At 35.0% G+C, this 19,111-nt stretch overlaps 1 protein-coding gene across 4 annotated transcripts in view; it reads right to left on the bottom strand.

The window, feature by feature from the left end:
- Window positions 1–10,994: 10,994 nt before the first annotated feature.
- The window catches only part of LOC136041926 (utrophin-like), a 427,919-nt gene continuing 419,802 nt past the window's right edge, over window positions 10,995–19,111 (bottom strand). For all 4 annotated transcript variants that reach the window (XM_065726724.1, XM_065726734.1, XM_065726743.1 and 1 more), the window contains 4 exons: window positions 16,502–16,772; window positions 15,075–15,201; window positions 13,306–13,422; window positions 10,995–12,142 (listed from right to left, as the gene is read on the bottom strand). In XM_065726724.1, the coding sequence (XP_065582796.1) occupies window positions 12,057–12,142; window positions 13,306–13,422; window positions 15,075–15,201; window positions 16,502–16,772 (601 nt within the window). In that variant the 3' untranslated portion in view covers window positions 10,995–12,056. The remainder of the gene's footprint in view (window positions 12,143–13,305; window positions 13,423–15,074; window positions 15,202–16,501; window positions 16,773–19,111) is intronic.

The raw sequence follows: 19,111 nt of genomic DNA, 5'->3' as shown, positions 1-19,111 counted from the left end.
ATCAGCAACTCAAAATTTTCTAACAATAATCCGATTTTTTGTCCAAGATGGAAGATAGAGAAGAAATTTAAAAAATTGGAAATAAATTATCCGAATTCTTTTTAAATTACCATTATTAAGAAGGGGGAAAATCCCTGAAGCATAAAGGATAGAATGATCACAGAAAGTAGAATAAAGTTGGCCAGCGCACGTCTATTGTACTTCTCTCTGTTTGCAACAATCTTTGCATAGTCAATCTGGATCTTTCTACTTATTAAATCAAAAAACTAGTTTTTTTAGCTGAAAGTAAGGAGCGACATTAAAACTTAAAACGAACAGAAATTACTCCGTGTATGAAAGGGACTGTTTCCTTCTCAAGGCCCCGCTCTTTACGCTAAAGGTTGACTCTTTTTTTCAATTCTTCTCTATTAAAAAGTAAAAAAAAGTTTAGCGTAAAGAGCGGGGCGTTGAGAAGGGAACAGCCCTTTCATACTCGCAGTACTTTCTGTTCGTTTTAAGTTTTAATGTCGCTCCATACTTTCAGTTAAAAAAAAACTATTTTTTTATTTAATTTCTAAACGTTTTTGAATTAATGCATGTTGGATTTTGGCTCTCCGCATATAAATAATTAAAATGAAATTTGCATAATAATTATTTTTTTGGCTAAATGACTTTCTCTTAGTCTTGATCAGACAATTTTGAGAAAAAGGGGTGGGGGAGGAGGTCTAGTTGCCCTCCAATTTTTCGGTTACTTAAAAAGGCAACTAGAACTTTTAGTTTTTAACGAACGTTTTTAGTAGTAAAAAATTTACGTAACTTAAGAATTAACTTACTTAACGAACTTCTATATTCGTATATTTTTATTATATATATGAGGGGGTTTGTCCCCTCGTTAATACATTGCTCTTTACATTAAAGCTTAAATTTTGTCCCAATCCTTTAAGAATGACCCCTGAATCACAAAGGCTGTAGAATAAATAGTCGAAATTAATAAAAATACTTTAGCGTAAAGAGCGAAGTATTTAGGAGGAAAAGAACCTCATATGCGTAATAATCTCCGTTCGTGTTAAGTTTTAATGATGTTCCTTTCTTTCAGTTGAAAAAACTTTTTCATATTTATTTTTTCATTGTTTTTTTTTTATTTAATAATGCCAGAAAATCCTGTCCCCCTTCATTGAATTTCTCATCCCCATGACAAATTCCTCCAAGGAAATATCCCCCACAGAGCCCCCTCCCCCAACTAAAAAAATTCCCCTGAAAACGTCTGTACATTTCCCAATAACCATTACTATATGGAAGCACTGGTCAAAGTTTGTAACTTGCAGCCCCTCCCCCGGGGCTGTGGGAGAGTACGTCATCTCCAAAGACATAGTTATTATGTTTTGACTATGCTGAACAAAACGGCTATCTCAAAATTTTGATCTATTGACTTGGGAAAAATATGAGCGTGGGAGGGGGCCTAGGTGCCCTCCTATTTTTTTGGTCATTTAAAAAGAGCTCTAGAACTTTTAATTCCTGTTAGAATGAGCCATATTGCGACATTCTAGGACCACTCGGTCGATACGATGACCCGTGAAAAAAAAACGCACCCGTGATCGGTCTTCAGGCAAAAAATATGAAGTTCCACATTTCTGTAGATAGGAGCTTAAAACTTCTACTCTAGAGTTCTCTGGTATCCTGAATGCGATGGTGTGATTTTCGTTCAGATTTTACGACTTTTAGGGGGGCGTTTCCCCCTATTTTCCAAAATAAGGAAAATTTTCTCAGACTCGTAACTTTTGATGAGTAAGAATAAATTTGATGAAACTTAAAATTTTAAAATCAGCTAAATATCCGATTCTTTTAATGTATCTCTCAGTATCAGAATTCCGTTATTTAGAGTTTCGTTTATTACTGAGCCGGGTCGCTCCTTACTACAGTTCGTTACCACGAACTGTTTGATATCACAAACAGTACACTGACGTAAGCTCAAAAGAGTGTTAGTAATAGAGATACCAAGCCAACAATCAACAAGAGGGATAGTGAAGTTATTACGGTGAAGGGGGGTAGCAGTAGTACAATTGTAGGGAAAAAACTCCCATTTATCTATATCAAGTGAAAGGCCAATATCAAAGAAAGCATCAGAAACTATAGAGACCATTTGGGAAAGACTCTTTCGGTATATTTGCTTTGCTCCAGTTGCTTTTTTCAAACCACTTAAATTTTTCTCGCGAGCAACTGGTTTTCGATAGGTCAGTATCCATTGCAATTGTCGCTGAAATTTGCTTGTGGTCAATATCTTGCTCGTTAACATGAACAGAAGCCGAAGAAGAGATAATACCAGGCGAGCAAATAATATGGTCAATATCACTTGTACTTCCAGAGTGATGAACATTTGAAAATTTGTGGGACTTGGGTACAACGCAGTACAATGGAAGACACTCAAAAAGCGAATCACTTCTAACAGAAGATCGATTAATATCAGTATTAAGGTCCCCAATTATTGTATACTGTAGCCGAGTTTGACAGTACGTGATTCACCAGATTCTTCCGCATACCACAAACCTTTAAGAATTAAGTCAAGGATCAGATCGAGTATCCTTCATATTGGAGATAAGAATTTATAAATACGATACTGCCGACACGCACAGCCAAAAAAAAAAATTGTGGGAGCAGAAGAGTACTGGGGAGGGTAGACGAATGTCCCGTTTAAAGACGCAGGCTAGTCCACCGGAAGGGCGACCACCAGTAACTTTTGCTGGACTCAGGAACGCGGTATGATGCTGATTTCGACGCAAAAAATTCAACTTGAAGCAGTGAGAAGATGCTCCTGGAGACCTACCAAATCGTAGGAACCATACAACTCATCAACAATAAATCCTTATCTTTTGTGCCGTTTATATTAAACGAAATAACTGAGACTGATGCACTCATGGTTGAAAGTTGGAGTTGTACTTTATCCGATCTTTAATAACAGGGCAGGAAAATCTATAGGAAGGGGGTTTCTGGCTGCAGTTTGCGCAGTTGGGATCAGCAATGCATGGTTCATCTTTTGTTGATATGTGCGGCCCTCCACAACGACCACATTGGGGAGAATGCTGGGAAAGGAGTTCTGCTGATGGTCTAATAATCGGTATTTAAAACAGTATTTGCTCGCTTACTGGTAAAATAAAATGATTCTCGCTTTCTGGTTCAAATGATTCAATAGTAATAACTCAATAATTCCTTTCTATAGTTTTTAATGTACAAATAGTTCTTTTGATAATCCTCTTATGTTGGCCAGAGTTATATGCCACTTATTATTGCGAAACCTTGAATTATAACGAACTAGTTTTCATTAGATAAAGGCTTATAGCCGAGTGTTGAAATAATTCACAATTCTTGAACTCAAAGGGCTTACTTAATTAACAAGTTCATAAAATATCCAATTTAATCCAAGTGTGCCCCAAGTCTCAGAAGGACTCCACTTTCAAGTTTTATTTTTTTTAATAAAAAAAATTGTATCTTAACATTTTACTTATCATAGAAACACACCCATTCCTTGGATTAAATAAAAAAAAACAAGTTTTTTAAATGAAAGTAAGGAGCGACATTAAAACTTAAAACGAACAGAAATTACTCCGTATATGAAAGGGGCTTTTCCTTCTCAACGCCCCGCTCTTTACGCTAAAGTTTGACTCTTTCTCTTAACTCTAAATTTTAAAACAGTAAAAAACTTTAGCGTAAAGAGCGGGGCGTTGAGAAGGAAAAGCCCCTTTCATATACGGAGTAATTTCTGTTCGTTTTAAGTTTTAAGTAATGCTAGTAAATCCTGCGCTCCCTTCATGGAAATTTTCTTCCCCCATGACAAATTCCTCGATGGAAAGCTCCCCCAGCATATCCCCCTCTTCTCAACCCCTGCCTCCAACCAAAAAATCCTCCTGAAAACGCCTGTACACTTCCCAATAACCATTACTATATGTAAGCACTGGTCAAAGTTTTTGAACTTGTAACCCCTCTCACGGGGACTGGGGGGGAGTAAGTCGTCCCCAAAGACATAGTTATAAGGTTTTTCGACTACGCTGAATAAAATGGCTATCTCAGAATTTTGATCCGTTGACTTTGGGAAAATAATTAGCATGGGAGGGGGCCTAGGTGCCCTCCAATTTTTTGGTCACTTAAAAAGGGCACTAGAACTTTTCATTTCCGTTAGAATGAGCCCTCTCGCAATATTCTAGGACAATTTGTTCGATACGATCACCCTTGGGGGAAAAAAAAACAAACAAATAAACCCGCATCCGTGATCTGCCTTCTGGCAAAAAATATAAAATTCCACATTTTTGTAGATAGGAGCTTGAAACTTCTACAGTAGGGTTCTCTGATACGCTGAATCTGATGGTGTGATTTTCGTGAAAATTCTATGACTTTTAGGGGGTGTTTTCCCCTATTTTCTAAAATAATGCAAATTTTCTCAGGCTCGTAACTTTTGATGGGTAAGACTAAACTTGATGAAACTTATATATTTAAAATCAGCATTAAAATGCAATTCTTTTGATGTAGCTATTGGTACCAAAATTCCATTTTTTAGAGTTTTGGTTACTATTGAGCCGGGTCGCTCCTTACTACAGTTCATTACCACGAACTGTTTGATATTGGCAAGTCTGATTGAAAATAAGCTAATGGGTTTCGACTGTTAGTTGTCGATTATCTCTTTATGAATGAGTTAAAGCCAGTCATTTCTTTATACAGTTCTCGACTTTAATGACATAATAAATTAGGATCATCTATTTCGTTTGTCGGGCATCGTGGAAATAATTATTTCTGTTTAGATTTAGCTCTTATTCATTAGTTGAACCTATAATTTTTTTGCAAGAAAGATATGCACATGTTCTGGGCGAAAATAAAATTAAATATATACCTTAATATGGCATATTCTCATCATTTCTGGTCGTAGTTTAATTTTCCTTCTTTTCCGTTTTAATATAAACCGGCAAAAACACGCGTAATCTTGCCGCAACTAAATTGAGATGGAAACAATTCATCACATCAAGTGACAAAAATTAAATCGAGAGAGAAAAAAAATGGGGAATGAATCACAGAGGAAAGTGAATCATGAAAGAAACAGAAGTCGTGAAAAAAGAGGAGGAGACTGAGATAGAGGAGAAAATATAATGGTCAACAGCATCGATCATACTACTACTATTACTAATAACCCATTACAGCACCAACCCGCCTGAGACCAACACAGCTACACACGGTCTTCCTCCATCTCAGTCTATTCAAAACCTTCTTCTTTATACTCTCCCAGGAAGGACACATTTCCCTTCTATCTTTTCTTACGACATCCTCCATCCTTTTCGGGATGATCTGCTTTTTGTTTGGCCCTAGATGGCTCGCTGACAAGTACAATCTTTGGTAATCTGTCATCCTTCGCATGTAGAACGTCCTAGAAAGCGGGATTGAACCGTATTATCAGTGCAGCTGAGTGTTTGAGATACGTTTAGTCAGTCGGGTACCCAAAACAATCCAAAGGCAATTTCTCTGGAAGAATCTAGCAAATCCTCATTCTTTTTTTGGATAACTCACGCTTCAGAACCATACTTGGCCATGTCATCACTGTAGCTTCCAATATTCTAATCTTCGCTCACCAACTTATCTTTTTATTCTTCCAAACTTTTCAATTGTGAAAAATACCCTGGGCCTTAACTATTCTACTTTTAGCATCTTCACTGCACCCACCGTCTTTACTAATAATATTACCTAGGTAAGTGAAGCTGCTCACTTGGTCGATCTTCGCGTTACCCATCGTCACCTTTTCACCTGCACTTATTCCTAGTCTTAGTGACATATAGTCTCTTTATTATTGTGTTGCAACACTTTGGTTTTGTCGGTTTTTTTTTTTTTTTTTTTGCTCCTAGCACCCCGATTTTAGCTTATTCCTACTAAGTGGCAAGGGTCTAACCTCTGCGGTTTTTACGGAAAGTATGGACCTTAGGCCAGATTGATGAATATGACTTTGCATTTTGGAAACTTCGTAAAACTCTTGCCTGGTACCAAAAAGGATGGTTTTCGCTTGTGTTTCTACCCATTTCTGTTCTTGATTTCAGCACAGTTTATCATTCGGCTTTCCGCACTTGGGATTGCGGAAGAGAAATGATATCAGATGTGCCTCTTAAACTTTAGAAGTTCTCTGATTGCTGAAGAAATTAGAGTTTATCCTTTGCTCCTTTCTAAGTAATGCCGTTAGAAACTTGGCCAACGGCAAAAAGTAAACTTTTGAACTAAGACAGATAGATTTTTTTTTCGACGGCACTCGATAGCTCTTGATGAGCTGATCAAAGTACAAGTCATCCATTTTTTGGTAGAAAAGTTCCTTCGTGAGATGTACCAGTTTGAAAGTTTAAAGGGGTTGACAATTTCAGTAGTAAGGTACAAACTGAAACCAAAAATAGGCCGATACTAATTGTGAGACATATAGTGAAGTTTTAAGCAACAGTCGGCTGTTAGCTTATAATTATCTTCGGCAATGAGGGGTTTGCAACTTTTGCTAGTTGGTGTAACTATTATTTGTTTCCGGTGGTAAGACATGTAGGGGACTTGTAAGTAATAATCGACTGTTAGACTACAATCATCTTCAGAAATGAGGGGTTTGCAACCATTCCTAGTTGCAAAGGGGGGTTTGCAACTTTTGCGAGTTGGTGTACCTATTATTTATTTTAAGATCCTTACAGATTAACAACTTCAGAGTTTAATCGAAGCGAGGAAACAAAACCAAAGTGTTGTTCTCGCAACCTTTACTCGACGAAACCGAACAAGGGTTACCGCAACACCTCACATTGCCCATGTAACGTAGATCTAGTTAATTTTCAAACCTGTTCTTCCACTCTGAACTCGCAAAACCTCTAAGAATTCATTCATTTTGTTAATATTTTCATCTAGAGTGCTTAAATCATTTTACTAATCTAAGAATAAAGATTTTTACTTCATCATTTCATTCCGTATAGTCCATTGCCTTTGCTGTGCTCCTACAAATATCATCAAAATGATCCACATAAATGGGGATAGAATGCAACTCTGCTCAACTCCTAATTTAATGCAATACCAGCTGCTAACCTCATTTCCTACCTTAACCACAGCAATGTTATTCTTATATCGCACTAATACCGCTCGATAGCACTAATCACTTTAATATATTTGTTTGGTATACCATACAAGGGCAGGACCTTCGCTAAAGCTATTCTATCGGCTGGGCCAAACGCTTGCTCATAATCTATAAAACTGAGGACTAAAGGCGTTTGAAATTACAGGCACTCCTCAATTATTAATCTAAGAATGAAGATGTGGTCGACACATCCTCTACCCTTCCTAAAACCGCACTGTTCTTCTCTTAAAATTTTGTCAAGAATATCTTTAAGTCTAAAAAATATCATCATACTAAGTAATTTGCTTCCTACCGAAACCAGTGTAATGTCTCTATAATTAACACACTCACTCTTGTCACCTTTCTTATAGATTGGTTTAGTTTCCTTAAAATGCGCTAGATGCTTTCCCTTTTTCAAAAACCTTATTCATAATGTTCAGTAACTTGTCTCTAACCTCATAACCACCATATTTCAAAAACTCATTTACCACACATATTAGCACCTGGGGCCTTATAATTTTTCAATCCTTTTAGTACGTCACTAATTCTTCCTCACAAAGCAAATCTTCCTTCGCTTCCAAAATTTTGCAAACTTTTTCATTCTTTTCTACATCTCTTCCCGTAACTCTACCACGGTTAAGCACATTCTCAAAATGTTCTGCCTATCTTGAACTCTTCCTTATCGCTAACTCTGGCTCCGTTCCAATTTTTAACAGGAACAAGTTCAGATTTTCTATTCCCTCTCAATTGATGAACATGCCAGAACAATATTTTACTATTGTGATGTCTGGCTGCACCTTCCAGCTGTTCGTCAATTTTATCCATGGCCTCCACTTGATGCCTCCTTAATTCGTATTTTAATCCTTTCTTTACTTTCCTCTTATTTTCATATTTTCGTACATTCCTCTATATTTAACATAAAGCATTTTCATTGATATTATTAGTTGTGTTTCTAACATTTTCCCTAAGAGACCATTAGTGGCTTCTCAAACTATTTTCCTAAAGCTATTCCATCCATGTTTTACATTGTCAAATTTTAAATTCTCCGGTAAGTAGCCAACTGTTCCTGGAAAGTATCTTTCAAATTCTCATCCTGGACTCTAACAACATCAATAACAGCACTCCTATATACCCTAGTACCTTGAGCTGAACCTGCCAGTCTTCGGTTGTAAATGCTATATTGGTTGTAACTAGAATATTTTCTTTTCCTACACCAAATTTACATAGGCTAAAATACCATCTATCCCTCTTTCTACCGACCTGGGCGTTGAAATCTAATAAAAATGCCATATTTCTACCTGGGATTCTATTTGTTCCTATAGCTCCAAGTAAAATTTATCTGAGTCACTACTATCTCCATCATTCGGTTCTACAGAGGCATATACTACTATGTCTGATACCCTGCACTTTTTAGTCATAAAATAAAGGACTAGCATTCTATTATCAATACTTTCCTACCCTAAAAAAAAACTTAGCGGCTTCCTTATTCATCATGAACCCTACTTCCTGCCTTTGCACCCATTCTTCCTGTCTGAGTAGATAAATTCTATATCACCCTAAAGGGGCGTTTCGTACCCCTGGAATATGAGTTTCTGAAACTCCTAACAAGTCCAGTTCGATTGGTCTGAATTTTTCAATCCGAATGTCGATACAATGATGGTTTTTTAATGTTGTAACACTCCAAGTTGCAATTTTCTTGTTCTTTATATCACTAAAATTATTATGGCCTCAAAAAAGCAATGGTCCCAGAGCCAGTGCAGGACGGGGACTAAGATATCTTCTCAAGTCTACCCGAACCGCTTAAGCTGGCTTAGAACCGGGCAGCAAGAAGTCCCTATGACTTCCGGCTGAAAAGGGGGCTTTTGTGTAATCCTGGACCGATTTTGGGCACAGCATGGTTTTCCACTCTTGGCGATACTCTTCTATCAACAATTTAATGTTTTCGTAGTACTGGATGCATAAAAATAGCACTTTTTTTTAGATACTTAAGAAGGTCCAATATTGTGAAATACTAATGAGTTAGATACAATAATACTTAAACTTTTCTGCGTTAGTCTTTTCCGATAATCGTTTTGAAGCAAATCGAGGTTAATTTTTGTATAAAAATGTGTCTAATACAAAGGCACAGAATTGTTATGCAAAAAGAGGGGGGGTGAGTTTGTCAAAAGCCTAGAAAATAAGCACATTATTTCTTTTGCTCCTCATTAAAACCTTTACCTTAAAACAATGTATCCCGAGATATGTCAAGAACAGCTTCTCAACATTCTTTATATGGACTTGAGAAATGCGTTTCATTGTGCTGTTTTAGTGTAAATTGTCAGTCGGAAACTACATAATAAATAGTTCAAGCAATTCGTAAAGTCCCCAAATCCCACTCATTGTGGCTATCTGCATCATGTTCCAAATTACTTTGTAATTTCTAGTCTATCTAAGATTAACCTCATCTTTAAATTCCGTCATTGTGGATTTTATCTCCCTTTGAAATTTTACCGCGGTTAGTGTTAGTCTAAATTGTTCTTTTGATCGTTTTCTTGTAATTTGAGATTGTTTTCCTCCTTCTTTTGCATTGGGTTGCTAGCGTTTGGTTACTTTGCATTTTGTCCTTCTTCTCACTCAGTTCCTTTATTCTCTCTCTCCCTTGATAAAGGGCTTGTGGTGTCTCTCAATGCTGTTAAGCGTTTATGTATTAAAATAGAAAAGAGGGGAGTGAACTTCTCTTTTCCTGATGTACAAACCAGAAAAACAGTCAAAAACTTCAATAATCTTCCAACATTATTTTTTTTATACTATTTTACTATTTACTGAGTCTACAGTCAAAATCTTGGAGATTCTATTGTTCATTCCAACGTAAGGTAAAGCTAAAAATTGTATTACTCACAGTTCCAACGATTTTTTTTTTCATGCTGGATACAAATATGTCACAATTATACAAGTTCCAATCAAACATCTGCCATTCAGTGGCACTAATTTACGAAAATATAGGGGGAGGGATATTGCAATGAAGATACCAAAAAAGGTGTTTAAAATCTAGCGGGACCGTCTCCCAATCGCCCCCAACTACCGTTATAATTGCTGAAGACCAATATTCAGTCATAATTAGAGAAGAAAGTCTTTTAGTGGGGGGGGGGCAATCTTGTTTCATAATTTGTAGGCTAGGGAACAGATTCTGTCTGGAGCTCCACAGTCAGTATTTACAAGGGTCATTCTCTTTTTCCTCCTCGATAGATATGTTGATTGATATTATATTTCGTTAATCAAAATGTACTTGTTTTTCAAGACCTTCTAAAAAATAATAATCCTGTGACCAAAATTTCGCTTTTGATGACATAAGTCATTGTTATTTTCATAAGAGGAGACAAGAAGGAAGGGGAAGGATGGCCTTCGTTAGTGAAGCACAGATAGACTGAGTCTACATATAGAGATTTTTGGTAAGGGCTGCGTCCTTCACATTGCAAGATAGCTGACTCTGAGTGACTTTTTAACCAAATTAATTGACTTTGTGAAATAAAGAAAGATGACTAAGAAAATAAAAAATTCTTTTAACCATTTTGGAACAATCATTTCAACAAAACTACTCTGTAATTGCTTCCTTGTATGAGCCAAAATATAAATTGCTTCTGTACGACAAAACTGACCCAAAACTTAAAAGGAAGAAGACGAAATTTTAATTTGAAAGGTGCGAGATAGAAATATTTTAATGGGAAAATTTAAACACTTCTTCTAGAAGTGTATTCGTATAATTTGTACTTTGGCTCATTGTAGGAGACGGTTTTCCGTTTGGGTGTAGATGGCGAAAATGTGCGAAATTTTCAAAAATAGGAATCACGCAAAATATCGACAAAACGATTATTTCAATGGAAAAAAATATGTAATTCCAAAATGGTACGAGAAACCCTATTGTTTCATGTACGCTTAATGACTGATTAGAAACATGTTTTTCAGACAATGTCAGTGTTCACAAAAATCGGTTGTAAAAAGCAACCTTACACATATACAAATTAAAACAACAAATAAAATATTCAATTGAAAATTAAAATCGCCCAAAACCCAATTAAAAAGCATTCAAATTTTAAAGCACAACCATTTATACGTTACGGACCAAATGATTAACAAATGGCATTATTCATAATGTCATGCTCGTTTTTTGAAAGCGTCAAAGCAAAAAATAAACAGAAAAAAGCATATATTTGAGTAGCGAATGCTAAATGATTTGAGCAACTATAAAATGACCTGTTATAAAATGGGCATAATTTTAATTTGACAAGTAGGCAGTCATTGGTCGCACAGTAGTTACGTCATTTTTAAAAGAATTTAGATATCAATGTTCAGATTTTAGCTCAAGTGACAAGAATAATTACTATCGTTAACCATGAAAATTTTGAGTAATATCTAAATTAATTAAATATTTCAATCAGGGAAAAAAGCAAAAAAACTAAAGTCCGAGTACTATCTTCTTTTAAGAAGAAATAGTGGACTTTCTAAAGTAACTTTTCAAATTCTTGAAAAAAACTTCGTTTTTGAGTTGTGACTTCCAGAGATCATGGGCAATATCTAAGTGATATTCGTATTGGTCCAGCATCGCAAATAATGCCATATATTCTCACTATGTCCATAACATACATTCGTTTTCTGCATGCTAGTTTCACTTATAATGGGAATAAGATTTGCATGATTGTCTTCTTTAATAGGTACATTCTTCTGGATAAAACGGTCAAAATATTGTCGACAGTGTTGTAGTCTGAGGCAATAGGGAGATATATTATTCACAATTTACTATGTGAATTCAGTTCTCAAATTTGACAATGAAAGTCATGATAGCTTGAGAACTATGCACTTTTAATTTTAGAAAGATACGAATTAACTGTACAATTGAGCACTTCTAGCGTTCGCCATAGGGTGTGTTTGTTTTCACTGGAAATTACTTTCACCTGCCCCTCCATACATTGATGACTACGTCACTGTTGAAATACTTCAAGGGTTAATGTTCAGTGTCACTATCTGAATAACCTCCGTTTTCGTCGTTCATGACAGCCACTAAACTCCCAACAGCCTTTCCAAGGTCGTCTGAAAAAGAAAAAGCGATCAAAACTTTTTTTTTATAATAAATGGGAAAAAACGGGCGTAGTTACATTATAATCTTCAGGTGAGTAACTAGTCTAGATATGTGATTAATTTGAGGTCTCTGCATGCGATCGCTTTTTTTTCAAATTACAGACAATCTATTTGGCTTTGTTTTGTGTTGTATGATTTTCCGTCAGTTGACGTTGGATTATGTCTTGTATTACATCTAACGGGCATCGGATTATATATAATAGAGAACAATTTAGTTTATTTCCATTGAACATATAAGATACAGTCAACTATCAGTCAGTCTTACTTTCTTCATATTGACCATTTTCATTCATCTAAATCTAATTGAGAATTTTGGTTAACAGATACTAACATACAGCAAGCATGCTTTATTTTTAGACTAAATCGCAAATTATATTAAATGCCTCTAGTGAGGCATTTACAATAATTGGCGATTGAAACTTGTTTGGAATTAGACATCCTCTTGAGAATAATTCCTGCCGTTGTAACAAACCAATCAATCAATAAGACATTGCTTCGCTAAATATTGCTAAAAGATGAAGAAGAATAAAACAGTGATATAAAAAGCAAATTCATTACTAAGAATTCGATGTAGCAACATCGAATTGTCAATTTTCGTCGGCTGACGATTTTCCTCGACGGAAATTTCACCATCATTTTCCTAATAAAAGAACTGAACTGATGTAATGCTAAATTGTAGCGGCTAAATCTTTTTCTATTGTTACTTAGTTTTGTTTTACAAAATTTATTCTTCTTCTTATAGGAAAACAGAGGTTGTTATTTTAACATTGTTTCTTAAAAAAATTATTTATTTTCTTCTGTTTTATTATTTTACGGTTTATAGTTGATTTTGACCATAAAAAGCTCTTGTTTTTTTTGGAATATATTTGTTCTGTGTTATTACATAGTTTTTGGCTGGTTTTATCCATTTATCCTCTTGAAACCTTCTGAATTCAATATTTTGAGCTTTAAAATGAGATGTTTCCCATTCTACATAGTCACTATTCCTTTACAAAATAAAAGTATGTGACAACTATGCAACCAGCTTTGATCATAAGATGAATGACGGCTAAGTTCGAAAGGCAACTTCTAAAGATAAGCATAAATAAATGTACGACTAATGATAATATACTCACCAACCATACTGAAAAGGTTACCGACTCCTCGTGCCATAGGAGGAGGTGGTGGTCTTGACGCACTCCTGGAATCACGGGAAGTCAGAGACTGAGAGTCTGATAAGGCTTCCGTTGACACTGCAAATAAAGCAAGAGAAATTGATCGTTAAAAGATGAAGGAATTCGTAGAATCTTTGACATGTTATCCTTGCTTAGATCGATGGAAAAAAGGCATAAGATAAAGGAAAAATGGTGAAGTAAGAGTGAAAAATTATAAATAAGAGACAGAAATTTTCAATATGAGAAAAAGGGAAAAGAACCTAATTATTCATTAAATTTATGACTACAAAGTAATTACTCCTTACTTCAATAAATTTTATATTATAAAAACATAATTTACAATTTTAGTTTTCTAGTATGGTAAAGGCAAGCCCTGCAACAGGGAAAAGCTTCGCAATAGAGTTGTATTTTGCTTTTTCTCCTTTCTACTTTTCTTTTCTGCTAAGCTTGATCCTCTAGAAGATAGTTTTAGAACAGGTGACATTGACAGAATATCAGTATTACTTCTTTAGTCATTCCTTTTTTGCAACCTTGATTGTTTATTACAGTGCATAGTACAGACCGTAGGACACTTCCCAATATTTTATTCGTCAAATAACCTACCATCAACTAGAAGGTAAAAATCACCATACCTTAAAGTAAGGCTAAACATATTAAAGTGTCCAAAAGCGAAGAAGATCTAAAAATTAAATTGATTAGAGAACTTGATCAGAAAAGTCTATTAAAACTTCTTTGGCCTCTCGAGATACTTTTCATCCCTCGGGGCTAAGCTTGCAGTAATCCATGATAACAATTGTTTCTTTTACATCTAAAATACTTTGCTTACTCAAAACCTATGCTAGAAATATAATGCACAGAGTTCACCTAACCCAAATGAAGAGTCAAAAATTGCTCTTGTTAAGCACATTGACAAAGCAATTCATTTGAAAGGAAAGGGAAATCGCTGTTTTTTGGGACCAAATTCGCTTACAATAGGGTATTTTTCAGGTAAGTTAGGTAACGGTATCTTAGCTTTAACAGGTCTATTTCGGCGTTCAAAGTTTAGCTAATGTCCGAGTTTACATTGCGAACGCTAGGAAATGAGAGAGAGAAAGAGAGAGGAACCCAGAAAATGTCTCAGCAACTTTCTGACTTTTGGTAAATCTAACAGTTTACTATTTAATTAAAGGCATCAAACATTTACTTCATAGTTTAAATAAACTCAGAGAGATTAATGAAACAACAGTTAAAATAATACCTAGGTATCAGGAAACTATTCGCGAAGCGGTTCTAAAACTGTAGTGGAACTCGAGTAGAAGTAAAAAAAAGGAATAAAAACATTTAGAACACGGTACCACATGTGCACTGCATTATACAAAACTAAAGGTTTTTTCAGAAGAAAGAAACAACTAATTTGGTTTCTACCAAAAAACGTACAAGAAATCAAAAAAATGCGCATGAGTATGTCATTTAGGACGCTTATGCATGAAAATCAGGCAAATTCAACGGTAATGATACAATACATATAAATATTTTTCAGATTTGTACAAACATACGATACACTCATTTTGGTTTTACCGAAAAATCGGTAAATTTTCGCATTACACCGTTCGACAAGGCTCAAAAAATTGACTGCTTAAGAAATTTTTCCTAAATATTTGAATTCCAGGCATACACACGACGACTGCAAAAAGTAATTCGTCGAAAGCCATTTATAGAAAAAAAGGAAAGGAAAGCTATAGATTACTTACATCTACTACTGGATTCGTGATGCTCATGTCCATTCACACGGTATGGTATATCTGTGGCAAGCTGAGATGCTGTAACAGCTCGAGTTTGAAGCGTCCCTGATCGACTTGGAGACGATGAAGGTACAGGCTAAAATAAGACAGTGACCGTTACTGGCTGATGAGCAAGCGCTATTCAGAATTTAAATTGGAATTTAACAACACTATGGTTAACATAAGAAAGGAGGCTAAAAACTTGTTTGCATAAAACTTTCTAAAGAAGATGAATACATTTAAAAAGGAGAAAGTGCTGCAGTTCAGCACCAAAACATTTACAACTTTATTATAAGATATTATAAGGAATATCATAAGCAAAAATTCTTTTGATGTAACTATTGGTATCAAAATTCAGTTTTTTTTAGTTTCGGTTACTATTGAGCCGGATCGCTCCTTACTACAGTTCGTTACCACGAACTGTTTGAAAGCGGGGTAAACTTATAGCAAATCGTATAACTGGCTTTCGTATAAAGTGAATATACCACTCGATACCTTTTTTAATGCTCTTTATGAATATAATAATCGCTTCTACCTTAAATTTAAATTTAAGCACTTTTTCACCTAGCCTAACCTAACCTAAACTAACCTTATTATAAAAAATTTTAGCACTGAGAAAATGTAGTATTATTTTGTCGAAAACGGGGCGGAGAAAACGTAGTATCATTTTGACGGAAACGACGAATAACTCGTACTTTAATTGAAAATTCGTCATTTTTAAGAGCTTAAAAAGTGCGTAACTTTGAATTTGTAGTAGAAGCGATTATTATATTCGTAAAGAACATGAAAAAAAGGCAACAGTGGTATATTCGCTTTATTGGTACGTCAGTTATATGAACTGTCATAATTTATTGAAAATTCGTCATTTCTCAATAAATCAAATTAAGAGCTCAATTAAATCAAAAAAGTGCTTAAATCTCAATTTAAGGTAGAAGCGATTATTATATTCGTAAAGAGCATAAAAAGAGGCATCAAGCGGTATATTCACTTTATACGACAGCCAGTTATACAAATTACAACAATTTTACCGAAAGCGTTTCTCGTGATTTACTAGTTTAATTTTAAAATAACTGAATTGCCTATTGGCCAATATGAATTCAAATGGTACGAAAATGTTCCACTGAATTCACTATTATTTCAAAGTCAGATATACGTTATGTTTGGCTTTTGGCAAATTAAAAAAAAAAAATCGTAGAAATTCAGAAATTCAAAAAAGAGTAATTTTTTTAAAGAAGAAAAAAAGAAGCAACTGCATGAATAGTCTTAAGGAGCTGTAACAAATTTCAAGGAACCCAATTTACCTAATTGGACCAACTAGTACAACATCTAATAGCCAACTAAACTAAAAATAAGATACCACTCTACTTCCATTGACGTGTAGCATAATTCATACTTACTTCTGCTAAAAGCTTCCGCAGTCTGGCTAGCTGTGCCTCTAGCTGCTTATTGTGCTCCTCTAGAATATTCATCCTTGCTTCTAGCCTAGCCTTGTGCTGTCGAAGCATTCGTGCTTCAGCTAGCATTTCCCGCTCTGTATCTGTGGTCAAGACAATTCCATCTAAGGATTGATTTGGATCAGATGTGGACGACATACTTAAACTAGGTGACTGGTGGCCTCTAAGTCTCTCATACTCTGCTTGAAGAGATGCATTCTCTTCTTCTAGTTCGCTATAATGTATAACCATTTAGAATTGTAGCTTAGTGTACATGCTGACGATGTCAAAACCTTAATAAATATGAAAATTTAATATCAGCTCAATTCAAAGCAGCTGAGGATTATAGAGCCGTTTCTTTTACGTTCTTTCAGACAAAATTCCTCAGGAAAAAAGAAAAAACCCTTGTGCAAGGCTAAAGTTAATAAAATCGTACCCTGGTACATTTCTAAGCAAAAAAACACCATGTGTATTCTTATAGCTAAAAAAAAACAAAACAAAAATATTGAAATAATTTTTAAAATTATATTTTTCCTTAACATTCCATACAAAATACGAAATTACCGAAAAGAGTTTTATTCATAAAATTGTGTTTCATATTTCAAGCATGTTGTTAAAATATTGTGTTCTAGAATTTTATTGCAGTATTTTTATTCACACTTCTTGGGAAATTTTTAATGACCACTTAAATACACAGACTGTCAAACACTCAGCTTAGTCTTACGCCTGAGGTTGGAATTCCCACGCTCCTTTTAAAATTAAATTAAAAAACAAGTTTTTGCTACTGAAAATAAGGAGCGACATTAAAATTTAAATCATATCAGGAATTATCAGAAAATTTAAATTAGGTCAGAAAGTATTCCGTATACCAAAGTGGCAATTTCTCCTGACAAGCTCACTCCCTGAAAACTTCCCTCTCAATGAAAAATTCCCCCATGTAAAAAACCCATCAGAAAATTTGTTCCCCCCCATCCGATAATGTATGCATGCATCCCAATAACAAATACTATGCGTAAACAGTGGGCGAATTTTATTACTTAAAGACCTTTCCCCTGGGGCTTTGGGGCTTCCGATATTCTAGGACCACTAGGTTGATAAGATCATCCCTCGCAAAAAAAAAAAACAACAACAAGTAAACATGCTGATCTTTCTTCTGGCAAATACAAAATTCCACATTTTTGCAGATTGGAGCTTGAAACCTATACAGTAGGGTTTTCTGATTACACTGAATCTGACGATGTGATTTTCATTAAGATCACTTGACTTTTTGGGAGTTGTTTCCCCCTTTTTTCGAAAATCAAGAAAATTTTCTCAGGCTCATAACCTTTGATGGGTAAGACTAGACTTAATGAAATTTATATATTTGAAATCAACATAAAAAGCCGATTCTTTTAATATACCTATTGGTATCAAAATCCTTTTTTTAAATCGTTTTTTTAGAGTTGCCGTTACTATTGAGCCGGGTCGCTCTTTACTTACAGTTCGTGACCACGAATTGTTTGAACCACAATTTTCTCAGATTTTTCTTTAGGTTGTTATTACGTATATGAGGGAATTGCCCCTCCTCAGTACCTCGCTCTTTACGCTAAAATGTTTGTGAACTTGTAAAAAGCTTATTAATCTAATTAAACAGTCATTGTGTGTCAGGAATCATTTCTTAAATAATTGGAACAAAAAGTCTAACATTAGTGTAAAGAGTGAGGTACTGAGAAGGGGGCAAATATACGCATAATTTCTGTTCGTTTTAACTTTCAATATTGTTCCTTACTTTCAATTGGAAAAAAAAACTTCCTTTTTTTATATTTAATAACAACCACAAGCTGAAAACATACAATATTTTTGGTTTATTATCACATAAAAATCATAGTTAAGAAGCTGCTTAAGATAATAGGAAATACTAAGATTGGCCGAAAAGTAAAACAAATTATTGTATATATCGGCCACTATTTAAAAAAATTCGAACTTTAGCGTAAGAGCGAGATACTGACCAGGGGAAGAAACTCCCTCATATACGTAATATGAAGGGGTTCGCCCTCTAGTCAATACCTCGATCTTTACGCTAAAGTTCGAATTTTGTAGCAATTATTTAAGAATTTCCCCTGAATCCTAAAGCTTTAAGTTTAATTAGACTAAATAGCTCTTATGAAATTACTAAAAATACTTTGGCGTAAAGAGCGAGATATTAACGAGGAGGCGAATCCCATCACATACGTAATAATTTCTGTTCGTTTCAAGTTTTAATGTTGCTCCTTACTTTCAGTTGAAGAAATTTGTTTTTTTTTTTTAATTTAATTTCTGATTGCTTTTTAAATAATGCTGGAAAATCCAGTATTGCCAAATATGCCAGATTTGCCTCTCACTCAATCGGATTATCTCTCTTGGCTTTTTGTACAATTAGCCATGGCTTGATGCCCACAACTACTTTATTTTGATTCCCCCTTCATAGAAATTCTCTTCCCCACATTAAAAATTCCTCCATGGAAAGATCTTACAACGTAACCCTCTCCCCCCGACCCCCCTCACCCCAAAAAATCCCCCTGAAAATGTCTTTATGCTTTTCAATAGCCAATACAG

This window comes from Artemia franciscana, chromosome 2, assembly GCF_032884065.1.
Source record: "Artemia franciscana chromosome 2, ASM3288406v1, whole genome shotgun sequence".
NCBI lineage: Eukaryota > Metazoa > Arthropoda > Branchiopoda > Anostraca > Artemiidae > Artemia > Artemia franciscana.
This window is presented reverse-complemented; position numbering and strand designations above follow the sequence as displayed.